The 14212-nt window shown below is 40.2% G+C and overlaps 1 protein-coding gene across 1 annotated transcript in view; it reads left to right on the forward strand.

The window, feature by feature from the left end:
- The window catches only part of FES (FES proto-oncogene, tyrosine kinase), a 259267-nt gene that overhangs the window by 145731 nt on the left and 99324 nt on the right, over positions 1 to 14212 (forward strand). Inside the window, exons 4-7 of the mRNA XM_069766154.1 lie at positions 6840 to 6936; positions 11102 to 11285; positions 12005 to 12142; positions 13943 to 14062. Coding sequence (XP_069622255.1) covers positions 6840 to 6936; positions 11102 to 11285; positions 12005 to 12142; positions 13943 to 14062 — 539 coding nt within the window. The remainder of the gene's footprint in view (positions 1 to 6839; positions 6937 to 11101; positions 11286 to 12004; positions 12143 to 13942; positions 14063 to 14212) is intronic.

The raw sequence follows: 14212 nt of genomic DNA on the forward strand, positions 1-14212 counted from the left end.
AAACTTCTATGAAGCACTTGGGGGTTCAAAGTGCTCACCACACATCTAGATAAGTTCCTTTTGGGGTCTAGTTTCCAAAATGGGGTCACTTGTGGGGGGTTTCTACTGTTTAGGCACATCAGGGGCTCTGCAAACGCAACGTGACGCCCGCAGAGCATTCCATCAAAGTCTGCATTTCAAAACGTCACTACTTCACTTCCGAGCCCCAACGTGTGCCCAAACAGTGGTTTACCCCCAGATATGGGGTATCACCATACTCAGGAGAAACTGGACAACAAATATTGGGGTCAAATTTCTCCTGTTACCCTTGGGAAAATTAAAAAATTCTGGGCTAAATAATTATTTTTGAGGAAAGAAAACGTATTTATTATTTTCACGGCTCTGCATTATAAACTTCTATGAAGCACTTGGGGGTTCAAAGTGCTCACCACACATCTAGATAAGTTCCTTTCGGGGTCTAGTTTCCAAAATGGGGTCACTTGTGGGGGGTTTCTACTGTTAAGCCACATCAGGGGCTCTGCAAACGCAACGTGACGCCCACAGAGCATTCCATCAAAGTCTGCATTTCAAAACGTCACTACTTCACTTCCGAGCCTCGGCATGTGCCCAAACAGTGGTTTACCCCCACATATGGGGTACCAGCGTACTCAGGAGAAACAGGACAACAACTTATGGGGTCCAATTTCTCCTGTAACCCTTGGGAAAATAAAAAATTCTGGGCTAAATAATTATTTTTGAGGAAAGAAAACGTATTTATTATTTTTACGGCTCTGCATTATAAACTTCTATGAAGCACTTGGGGGTTCAAAGTGCTCACCACACATCTAGATAAGTTCCTTTGGGGGTCTAGTTTCCAAAATGGGGTCACTTGTGGGGGGTTTCTACTGTGAAGCCACATCAGGGGCTCTGCAAACGCAACGTGACGCCCACAGAGCATTCCATCAAAGTCTGCATTTCAAAACGTCACTACTTCACTTCCGAGCCCCGGCATGTGCCCAAACAGTGATTTACCCCCACATATGGGGTATCAGCGTACTCAGGAGAAACTGGACAACAACTTTTGGGGTCAAATTTCTCCTGTTACCCTTGGGAAAATAAAAAATTGCAGGCTAAAAGATCATTTTTGAGAAAATAATTTTTTATTTTTTTATTTTCATGGCTCTGCGTTATAAACTTCTGTGAAGCACTTGGGGGTTCAAAGTCCTCACCACACATCTAGATTAGTTCCTTTGGGGGTCTAGTTTCCAAAATGGGGTCATTTCTGGGGGATCTCCAATGTTTAGGCACACAGGGGCTCTCCAAACGTGACATGGTGTCCGCTAATGATTGGAGCTAATTTTCCATTTAAAAAGCCAAATGGCGTGCCATCCCTTCCGAGCCCTGCCGTGCGCCCAAACAGTGGTTTACCCCCACATATGGGGTATCAGCGTACTCAGGACAAACTGGACAACAATATTTGGGGTCCAATTTCTCCTATTATCCTTGGCAAAATAGGAAATTCCAGGCTAAAAAATCATTTTTGAGGAAAGAAAAATTATTTTTTATTTTCATGGCTCTGCGTTATAAAGTTCTGTGAAGCACCTGGGGGTTTAAAGTGCTCAATATGCATCTAGATAAGTTCCTTGGGGGGTCTAGTTTCCAAAATGTGGTCACTTGTGGGGGAGCTCCAATGTTTAGGCACACAGGGGCTCTCCAAACGCGACATGGTGTCCGCTAACAATTGGAGCTAATTTTCCATTCAAAAAGTCAAATGGCGCGCCTTCCCTTCCGAGCCCTGCCGAGTGCCCAAACAGTGGTTTACCCCCACATATGAGGTATCGGCGTACTCGGGAGAAATTGCCCAACAAATTTTATGAACCATTTTATCCTACTGCCCATGTGAAAATGAAAAAATTGAGGCGAAAATAATTTTTTTGTGAAAAAAAAAGTACTTTTTCATTGTTACAGATCAATTTGTGAAGCACCTGAGGGTTTAAAGTGCTCACTAGGCATCTAAATAAGTTCCTTGGGGGGTCTAGTTTCCAAAATGGGGTCACTTGTGGGGGAGCGCCAATGTTTAGGCACACAGGAGCTATCCAAACGCGACATGGTGTCCGCTAACGATGGAAATAATTTTTCATTCAAAAAGTCAAATGGCGCTCCTTCCCTTCCGAGCCTTACCATGTGCCCAAACAGTGGTTTACCCCCACATGTGAGGTATTGGTGTACTCAGGAGAAATTGCCCAACACATTTTAGGATCCATTTTATCCTGTTGCCCATGTAAAAATGAAAAAATTGAGGCTAAAAGAATTTTTTTGTGAAAAAAAAGTACTTTTTCATTTTTACGGATCAATTTGTGAAGCACCTGGGGGTTCAAAGTGCTCACTATGCATCTAGATAAGTTCCTTGGGGCGTCTAGTTTCCAAAATGGGGTCACTTGTGGGGGAGCTCCAATTTTTAGGCACACGGGTGCTCTCCAAATGTGACATGGTGTCCGCTAAAGAGTGGAGCCAATTTTTGATTCAAAAAGTCAAATGGCGCTACTTCCCTTCCAAGCCCTGCCGAGCGCCCAAACAGTGGTTTACCCCCACATATGAGGTATCAGCGTACTCAGGACAAATTGGACAACAACTTTCGTGGTTCAGTTTCTCCTTTTACCATTGGGAAAATAAAAAAATTGTTGCTAAAAGATAATTTTTGTGACTAAAAAGTTAAATGTTCATTTTTTCCTTCCATGTTGCTTCTGCTGCTGTGAAGCACCTGAAGGGTTAATAAACTTCTTGAATGTGATTTTGAGTACCTTGAGGGGTGCAGTTTTTAGAATGGTGTCACTTTTGGGTATTTTCAGCCATATAGACCCCTCAAACTGACTTCAAATGTGAGGTGGTCCCTAAAAAAAATGGTTTTGTAAATTTCGTTGTAAAAATGACAAATCGCTGGTCAAATTTTAACCCTTATAACTTCCTAACAAAAAAAAATTTTGTTTCCAAAATTGTGCTGATGTAAAGTAAACATGTGGGAAATGTTATTTATTAACTATTTTGTGTCACATATCTCTCTGGTTTAACAGAATAAAAATTCAAAATGTGAAAATTGTGAAATTTTCAATATTTTCGCCAAATTTCCGTTTTTATCACAAATAAACGCAGAATTTATTGACCTAAATTTACCACTAACATGAAGCCCAATATGTCACGAAAAAACAATCTCAGAACCGCTAGGATCCGTTGAAGCGTTCCTGAGTTATTACCTCATAAAGGGACACTGGTCAGAATTGAAAAAAACGGCAAGGTCTTTAAGGTCAAAATAGGCTGGGTCATGAAGGGGTTAAACCCTTAGATGCTGCTGTCAATAATGACTATATCATATAAATGGTTAAAAGATTGTGGGGGGGGGCTTCCTCTTTATCCCCATTGGCACCCTAATATCATGATTGTGTGGTCCTGATGTTTGCCATGGCAATTCATGGCCAAATAGCGGCCTTAGAGTCTGCCGGCTACAGTGACCTGTTCAAAAGTTAGCGACATTTAGTTGGTAAAAATACACTTTTTCATTCCTGTCATGCCACTTTGTATTAATTCCTGAAAAGCACCTGAAGGGTTGGTAAGCTACCTGACAGCAGTTTTCAACATGTCAGGGGGTGTTGTTTTTAAAATGGTATCAGTTTTGGGGGGTTTCTAATATATAGGACCCCTAAAGTCACTTCAAACCTGAATTAGGTCCCTAAAAAAATAAATTTTGTAAATTTCCACGAAAAAATGAAAAAGTACTGCTACATTCTTAAACCTACTAAAATGCTAACCAAATAAACATAACATTTTACAAATGGTGCTGATTTAAAGCAGGCATGAGGGAAATGTTATTTATTAATGTTTTTGTGTGGTATGACTATCTGGATCAAAGGGATAATCATTCAAAATTTGAAAATTGCTAATTTTTAAAAATTTTTGATAATTTTTTATAAATAAACACAAAACATATCAACTTAAATTTACCATTATCATAAAGTATAATGTTCTGTGAAAAAAACAATTTCAACATTTGTTGAAGCATTCCAGAGTTATTACTACATAAAGTGACACTGGTCAGATTTAAAAAATTTGGTCCGGTCACTAAGAGGGGTAAGGCAATTACTGCAAACAAACAATTTCTGTAACTTTCAATGAGACCTCTTCACTTGTCCACAAGTATTTTTGGCCACCTGCTCTTGAGAAAACTTCTCCAGCTGTCTCAGATATGAAGGCAGTTTTTCCAGACTAAATTTTTCAGAACCTTCATCAGATGTTCAATAGCATTTAGATCTTCTCTCATAAAAGACCACTTCAGATTAGTCCAATGCTTTGCTTTTAGACATTTTTGGATGTTTTTAGCTGTGTGTTTTGGGTCATTGCAATATTATTATAAAAGATAGAAGTGTGTGCACTACACCGTATGAAACTAAAAGAAAGAACCTGGCACTCAACTTAATGCTTGTGGAATTTTAATCGTAGTAGCCAAAAACGTTTCGGTCCTATGTCCGGACCTTCATCAGTTACGTACTAGTAGTAGGATAATCGTAGAAAATGACAACTGAGTCATATAGGGCACAACATAGTCTGCGTCTGGTAATGCGCAGATAGTAATTAGGCACACTGAATGGACTTGTAACGCTGGTATGTGCTGTGCTGTGCTGGTGTCCAGACACGGAGTCCTGGAGACCAGCCGAGGACTCCGCGTCTTGACACCAGCACAGCACATACCAGCGTTACAAGTCCAATCAGTGTGCCTAATTACTATCTGCGCATTACCAGACGCAGACTATGCTGTGCCCTATATGACTCAGTTGTCATTTTCTACGATTATCCTACTACTAGTACGTAACTGATGAAGGTCCGGACATAGGACCGAAACGTTTTTGGCTACTACAATTAAAATTCCACAAGCATTAAGTTGAGTGCCAGGTTCTTTCTTTTAATTGCAATATTGAGGACCCATGACCTGCAACTCAAACCAAGCTATCCGACACTTGGCAGCACATTTCGCTCTAGAATGCCCTGATAGTCTTGAGATTTTGTACTCTGCACAGATTATAGAGACCCTGTGCCAGAGGCAGCAAAGCAGCACCAAAATATAACCAAGCCTCCTCCATTTTTTACAGTAGGTACAATGTTTTTTGCATGCTTCATTTTTCGGTCTATGAAAATAGAGCTGATGTGACTTTTTCCAAAGCGTTCCAATTTTGTCTTATCTGTCGAAAGGACTTTTTCTTAGAAACTTTGTGGCTTGTTAATATACATATTGCCTCTTCAGAGAAAAAGAGAACTTATACTCTATAGCGCCACCTGCTGTAAGTAGTGATCCTACAAGTCACAATCAACTCTTTAACGAGTCGTGCAATATGATTTCGGATAAAAGCCAAATCATTATCTCAATTCGCAGACACGGTGTTTCGGGCTGTTGGCCCTCGTCAGTGCGAAGCATGAGAACAAATTTGGCTAGATGAGAGACTCTGGACTGGGTTCTAAGGGGTAACGTTTCTCCTCATGGAGAGTGACATACCAGCTCTGGCTTGTCAAGTTAACCCCTTACTGACATCGGACTGTATAGTACGTCCGATGTCAGCTCCCCTGCTTTGATGCAGGGCTCCGCGGTGAGCCCGCATCAAAGCCGGGACATGTCAGCTGTTTTGAACAGCTGACATGTGCCCGCAATAGCGGCGGGTGAAATCACGATTCACCCGCCGCTATTAACTAGTTAAATGCCGCTGTCAAACGCAGACAGCGGCATTTAACTACCGCATCCGGCCGGGTGGCCGGAAATGACGTCATCGCCGAGCCACGTCACATGATCGGGGGTCGGCGATGCGTCAGGATGGTAACCATAGAGGTCCTAGAGACCTCTATGGTTACTGATCACCGGTGGCTGTGAGCGCCACCCTGTGGTCGGCGCTCACAGCACACCTCCATTTCTGCTGCATAGCAGCGATCAGCTTTCTTTGGTCTATGTTGAGTGTGGTACACACTATGATACCAAACAGCTCAGTGACTACTTTTCACCTTTTAAATAGACAGATTAATTGATTAAAAGTTTGTAAAAAAAAAACCTGTGATGCTAATTACAGGACACACCATAATTTAACCTGTCCCTATGGTCAAATTATTTTCAATCTTATCTAGAGGTACCATCATTTTTATCCAGGCCAATTTCATTAGTTTACTTTACATTTTTCTGTTGAACCACAATATAAAACCTATGTTTGATTTTCATTATGTGATATTTAGTAAATTTAAAGGGAACCTGTCACCCCGAAAATCGCTGGTGAGGTAAGCCCACCGACATCAGGGGCTTATCTACAGCATTCTGTAATGCTGTAGATAAGCCCCCGATGTTACCTGAAAGAGGAGAAAAATACGTTAGATTATACTCACCCAGGGGCGGTCCCGCTGCTGGTCAGGTCAGATGGGTGTCTCCGGTCCGCTGCGGCGCCTCCTATCTTCATTACAAGACGTCCTCTTCTGATCTTCAGCCACGGCTCCGGCGCAGGCGTACTTTGCTCTGCCCTGTTGAGGGCAGAGGATAGTACTGCAGTGCGCAGGCGCCGGAAAGGTCAGAGGCCCTAAACTGCAGTACTGCAAGGGACCACAAAAATAAATATAGGTCAAACTATTTGGTAGTTTTCTATTTTCTATTTTTTATTGTTCTGAATGATGGTAATTGGTCACTATGTCAATTTAACTGTGATTATAATAAGAAATTATAAATAAAATATGATTCCTTTCCATTACAAAATATAAGTGATACACGATATTCATATTGCAAGTGTTTGATATTTTAAAAACAACTTTTAAGTATAATGTACCTCTGGCTTTTCATTCTATAGACGACTCAACAGGAACCTGAAAACCTGAAGACTCAATATCGTAGTAAAGTAAAAGATACAATACAAGCCAAAAAAAAGTACCAAGAAGCAAATAAAGGTGATTACACTGCAAATTATAAACATTTAAAGCCTATAAGAGGTGCATGCTACATTTATTTTGAGTGAATCTAAAAAGAGCCAGTAGCAACAGACTGACCCCATACCTTAGTGAATGTGGGAGCAGTAGTGTTAGTCCATCTACAGATTGTATACCGGTATAGTGAGAACATATCCGGTATAGATATGTATTGATGTATACCTTTTAATTTGCAAACTGCGGTGGGACATGTTGGTGCTATAGAAATAAAATTGTTATTATTACTACCTTTTAACACCATTTGGTTTTTAGGTCTAAAATTCTGTGCTGATTATTTCATTATATATACAGTATATTCCTACCCAACTGCAGCATTCATTTTGGGACACTTAGTTCACTGCATACATATTTGTTGATAGGGCAAATTAACATCTATTTGTTGGGCTGCAACAACCAGAATTTGTTTTAAAGAGAGCCTGTTACTAATTTAAGCATGTTAAACTGGAATCCTTGAATAGGAACTGCAGAGCTGAGTAAAACATAATTTTTTAATTATTTTTTATTTCTTCTCTCTGTTATGGAGATACTAGCTTATAAAATTTAGGTTATAATTTATGCTATAGTTCAGTTGGGGTTTTTGTAGAGATTTGGCTCTGGGGGCTTGTACTTCTTCCCCTGCATGAGGATGACCAATCATAAGCAGACAGCACCATGCAAGCAAGGGAAAAAAGAACACTCCCTTATTTCTTTACTGACCTCTGTAGCTACTGTATTTACATACAGTAGATTTTAGTTATATATCATTACAAACACTTCCAGATCTCATCTCGCAGCAGTCAGTATAGTGGAGAGAGTGAGCGCTGACAGCAATGTCAGATGAGATTTGGAAGTGTAGGCGTAATGTCGGCCTAAGGCCACAGGCTCAAAAGGCTACCGCAGACAGACTTGGCACAAACCACGCCATCTGGCAGACTCCATAGAAATCCCAATACCCTTTAACCTCTGTTCAGGGATCTGGTATTACAATAGGACCCAATGGAATGCTACCAGAGATGGGCTGCTTTCCAGAAGTAGGAATGGTTGCCAAGCAGGGTCAGAGCCGAGAGGTCACATCAAGGACAAAATCAGAATCCATAATAATAGTTAGAAATAAGCTGGTATCAAACCTGGAATACACTAAACAAACCAGGAGGAGAAGATGCACACCTAGCCAGGGAGACACTGAGCTGTGTCTGGCAGCTTCAGCTTCCAGCAGCAAGCTAAAAGCTTTAATAGGGTACCTCTCAAGGGCAGTCCCTGGATTTGCAGCAGCTGACCAGAGGATGAGAGGCATAGGGACAAGGTACAGGGGGTTGAAGACAAAGATGTGGTCTGACAGTCCAGGGTCAGGGCAAGTAGCACAGGTTCAGTATATGAGCTAGGTCAATACCAGGAGAGATAAAGCAAACATGCACCCATAGGATTCAGAGACAAGTAATTTGGAGCCAACAATCGGGCAATAAACCCCATGCTGCCTAGTGATAGACTGGGGAAGGCAAACCATGCAGAATAGAGCAGGGTTAAATTCCTGTGGGATTTGGCTACTCCTCCCTATAGCTAGGTGAAGACTCTCTAGGAGCAGAGCTGGCAGTGGACACAAGTCAGTTCAGGGAGATGGTCTGACACTGGAGAAGCAGAGTGGTGAACGCAATGAGTAGGGTGGTGCTGAGAAGGCATGCAAGACATCTGCGTGATACTTATGGTAGATTTTAATAAAAACATGCAAACCCCCCCCCCCCCCCCCCCAAAATCTCAAAGAATTAGCAGGAATAAAAGGAAAGCAAAAATTTGCCACTTTTGACTTGGTGAAAAGTCCTCTTTAAAAGGAATCTGTCAGCTGAATTTTAGACTATAAAACCCTACATTATAGAGCTATTAGATGCAATACATGCTGAACGGGAGCAATTAATATATATCAACTAATAGATGATTAGATATATATTGTTAAAAATTGTGATATATACTGTACGTGTGCTATAGGATATAAGTGGCAGACCAAAAGAGGAAACACTGTTCTAATAAAGGTGTTTTATTTGTAACGCTACTAGTTTTAGAATATTATTGACCACACGTTCAGACATGGTGAATGGTGGCACTGCTGAAAGAAGAGTGCCTTCACTTACAGTACATAAAATTATACATACGCTTACATCTAGTGGTAAATGCACAGTATGATAAAAATATATAGTACAATCAAAGGTCAAACAGGTAAGAGGACAGCAGCATAAGACATACACTATTGTTTATAGGTGCTGAAAATATAAAGAAATGCCCATATATAATTACAAAAAGGAATCAGATCCTATACGTGGCGAGGAGTGAACCAATAGATGTATCAATTGATAACAATATGTTAGGTGTCAGTCATAAGCAATAAAAGGACAATGCTAATATACAACCCACATATGTATGTAACAAAGGGTTTTACAGGTGTAAAGTAAGCCAATGGATTCTGACAATGATCTGTGTAACGAAAGCAACAAGGAGACAGTTACCTGTGTGATCAGCTGTGCAAGTTGAGCTCACTATCCTGACTCTTGTTTCAGAACTTGTCCTTCGTCAGTGGGTGGCCAGAAAACTCAGAGAATTACATGGAATAAAACAAGAGCAAAAATGTGCCACTTTTGAGTTGGTGAAAAGTCCTCTTTAAAAGGAATCTGTCAGCTGAATTTTAGACTGTAAAACCCAACATTATAGAGCTATTAAAGCATCACTCCAGCTTTTTTTTTTTTCATCTCTAGAGTGGCGCTTTAAATGTAAGTCCCCCAGTCATATATTCACCATCTGGCGTCTTCACCATTTTTCTTCGCCACTCTGGTTGTGTGGCGTCATCTTGTGAGCGCAGCTTCTGATTGGCCAGAATTCAGAAACTACATCACAAGCTCTCAATGCAAATCTATGAGGGCCGGAATGAAGCTCTCATAGACTTACTTTACTTACTGGCCAACATCTCGCTCCATGAAACATGGAGCGGCCGTCTGGTCACAAACTGCAGGAGATGGATCGGAGCAGTGGCAAAAACAGATGAAAACACCAGAAGGTGAGTATAAGGCAGGGGGCAGTGGACTTAGATTTTCACACCGCTCCAGTGGCGAAATAAAAAGAAAACGCAGTAGTGGTGCTTTAAAAGAGAATCTTTGAGCAGGTTTTTTGTTATCTAATCTGAGAGCAGCATACTATAGATCAAGAAAGCCTGATTCCCAGGACATGTCACTTTTTAGGGTATGTGTTGTAGTTTCAAAACAAGCAGTGTTTTATCACTGCCTGACTAGGTCTCATGTGAAAACAAGTCTGGCTAATCTATGTAACCCTTCACCACCACCGGATTGGCAGTTTGCTGACAAATCACAGTGAACACAAGCAGCTGCTAATCAGGGGTGTTGGTGGGGTTAAACACAGCTCAGTATTCTGAGCACTTCTACATCTACAGCAGAGAAAACAGGGATTTTATCAAAACTACACCAAGCAGAGAAGTGATACATCACTGGAATCAGGCTTTCGCCCCTACATCATGCTGCTCTCAGATTATGCAGCAAAAAGCTGCTGACACATTCTCTTTTATAGCATGGTTTTTGTTCTGCAAGTTAATATTTATTATAGCAGAATTTACACTTTTCACTGTGTTCTTGCTGAATCATAATTACCCTGAACAAGTCATCTGCGAGGAGCCATTTGCCTTAATAGTCATGTAGTTCCATTGTCTATAATATTATGTTTCCTGCACCTATTACCATACTTTGGCATTGTCTAGGGAAGTGAATGGAGCAGGCACAAGGCTGCATATTCCGCTCTACAGTGCTGCGGCACTAGATAAGGAAGAATAAGTTGATTTATTATGTAATTTAACTGTTTCCACTTTATTGTATGGCGCATTGTGATCCGTATTAAATATTCGGAGCAGTACTTATTTCTAGTAAAAGACACTGGATATTCACTTTATAGTTGTAATCATAGGAATAAATTTTGTAGATTAACATATCAGAGAAGAATCTCTTGTATAAAATATAAATGCAATCTGAAACCTTTCATGTCTCCGAGAGGTAAGAATTCTTCCACGTTAAGCTTCAGAGAAATGCAGGCATCTTCACTCATATTGTGTTTTATCTTTCTAGTTATCATGAACTATGTCTTATTGTGTCTTTTCCAGACAGAGATCGTGACAAAACTAAGGAGAAGTATGTGAAGAACACTTGGAAGCTGCACACTCTCCACAACCAGTATATCTTGGCTATCAAAGCTGCCAAACTACACGATGAGCACCACCACAGTCTGAGCCTGCCCAACTTACATGAGTCCATGCAGACCCTCCAGGAGAAGATGGTGTTCATCATGTAGGCATAAACCAAATTGTAGTTTTGATGATTTCCTTAGAAGGTTGACCTGTACATTTATTGTGTTATTTTTGATATCCTGTTATGTAAATGTGATATTTGATATTTTTGTCTAAAGTAAAATTACATAGTGTATTTTTCTTAGTAATGCCATTTTGCAACTTTTTCATAGGTAGTATGTGTTAATAGACCAAGACATATTTCTTTGTCGGCCTAGTATAAAACACTATATATTACAGTATGTCCACTTAAAGCTTTATATTGAGAAGCTTTAAAATAAAAGAATTTACTATAATTTAGTCTGTGGTCATCTAATGAGACCACAAATTCGAAACTTACATCTCATCAATTTCTGACCTTAGCATTGTTTTTTTTTTCTGAGTAGTCTGTGGATCAGTTGTCAGACGTGTAAGGTGTTCTGTGTGTTTTGCACAGTGACAGACCTTTAAAACTATTTTTTTTTTCCATTCTAAGTCAAGCCAAATAAAATATTGCTACGGCAAACATATGGGGTTCATATCAGTGGTGAGATCTCAGGAGACTTCATGAGAAATTGCTTTCATGTGGCTGCTATTCATAGAATACCAACCTTTTTTTTCAGGGGATTTTAAAAGAAAGGTTTGGGAAAGGGTCACAGGGAGCAGACTACTATGTCTTTTTGCATATGTTGTTCTCAGCAGACTTGTCTGTGTCTTTCACTTACTTTTTTTTTTTGTTAGCAAAGACATCTTGCAAGAATACCACAAAATCACAAGTCTTGTACAAGAAGAAATAGCAGCTGTTCACCAGGAGATAAATAATGCAATAATAAATATCAATCCACGTAAAGAGTATGAAAACTTCATCCAGATGAACCGGTAAATAATACTGTCATGGAAGCAGATATTGCTGTCAGTGGAATGTATCAGCAGTAAAGTCAGTGCATTATCATGCTTATTATCAGCCTACCCTGGTTTTATATAAATAAAGGCTGACCATTGCAGAATGGAAAATCATAAAACCTTGTTCACATATTTATTATCATTTTCAAGATATCTGTAGTATTTTACTGAATAGAAGCACTCTTACTTACATTTAAAAGAACGCAAACCTTTTTGTAAAGTATACAACATTTCAGTGATCTTTAAGGGGTTATTCAGGACAGTTCTTTAATTACTATTGAACTAAAAACCTAAGCGGCAAGAGTAGTTGCTATCTACCTGCCTATTCTACCCAGCGCTGGCATAGAGGCAGTCACCGACCACTCTTGCCATCGATTTAGCTTCTCAACGTCAACAGAGCTGCTTTTCTTCTTCCAGGCTGGTCTGTCAATGGGGCGTGACAGCCGATGTCATGCTGATTGACAGTCCGCTGCCCACATTTAGCAACTACCTTCCTGTTTGTTTTTAGGCCCTTTGTAAAAAATAAATTAACCCTGGATAAACCCCTAACACTTCTTATCTTGAAAGCTACATTCAGCTCTAAGAGTGACATCTAGAGTTTTCCCCTCACAGTAGAAGCACCCAGGGCCCCCCATTACCTGTATAATAACCGTGAAAGCTTCTCCACAGTAATCACATTAAGACTGTGTCCACTGCTCAGTACCATACTTCCCACCTTACCGCTATATGGTATTCTTGCATCTAACAGTCCCACCACACTATAGCATCCAGCTTCAAACACCCCCTCCACAAGCAGTAGCATCCTATTTCCAGTTTACCATATTTATCCTTCCACCCCCAATGGCCAGTATATGGTCATCCAGATTTGCTCCTCTGTGATGTTTTATTTTTTCAATCTTTTTTCTAAGGGATTGCATGGCAGCAGAATTACTAGTAAAAGTCCCCATCTGGAGACCTGCTGTGTTGTAGACCTGGTGCTAATACACCAAGTGAGAAGACAGCCTCAAGCCATATATTGCTTCCGAGCCTATTTTGGGAATTCCTGCAATATAAAGTTTTTTTTCAATTTATAAATACATTAGTGTCCCATTTTTATATGCAAGGTATGATGGGTGGAGAGTTGACCCCCTGGTAGCACCATCGAACAGCAGAGCACAGAATACCTATATTGTCTTCCTCCATATTTGTCCAACCACAGGGAATTTGTTGTCAATATATGCTGCACACCTCATACTTTCATCTTAATGAGGCTGAGCAACATTTTTTTTGATAATGCAACTTTGGTTCAGGTCACCTTGCAGTTGTGATCTGAGGGTAGCCCTGAGGTTTACATGACCACCAAGGAGCAAGTTTTAGCATATCTGTAGTTGACAACTTTTCTGGAAGTGTTTAACACTAGGACTACTGGTATAGTCATTTTGACTACTTACTTGCAGTAGTTCTAGTCAGGGTTCACGAGTCCAGTAGTCCTAGTGTTAATCCCACCATCAATTGTTCCACTGTCCCTCCTGGGAACATCTCCACTGATCCTAGGAATGTCCCAGACCCATCCAAGATGCTCACTGAGATATTCCCAGGGTTTACATAAAGTCCTCCAACAAGCATATCCTAGTGATATTTTGGCAAGTACAATGACTGAAATGCTAGAGACAGAGAAATAATATTTGAAGTGAATTTATAACAAAATGTTTAGGTTTAGAAATGAATTCTGCAGCTCCTGCTAGCTTGAGAATTTTGAATGAAATAAGTCCTAAACCTAGGTGTGTTGTTACACAGGTCATCAGCAAGCCTACCACCTATGGTTACCTTTGATACAAGTTTATTAGATGAGACTGACAACCTCGAGGAAGATGAACTTCAGCTAAATGACCTGACTATAGAGAATGTTCAGCATACGTATGTATGGGTGGGTCTTATATGGCTGTGTCTGGGTTTATGTCAGGATTTGTATCCATGTAGCCAAAATGTGTCTTTGTGTGCATGTACAAGTGCTTCTCACAAATTTAGAATGTAATCAAAAAGTTAATTTATTTCAGTTCTTCAATA

The sequence above is a fragment of the Ranitomeya imitator genome, chromosome 4 (assembly GCF_032444005.1).
Source record: "Ranitomeya imitator isolate aRanImi1 chromosome 4, aRanImi1.pri, whole genome shotgun sequence".
In the NCBI taxonomy this organism is placed as follows: Eukaryota; Metazoa; Chordata; class Amphibia; order Anura; family Dendrobatidae; genus Ranitomeya; species Ranitomeya imitator.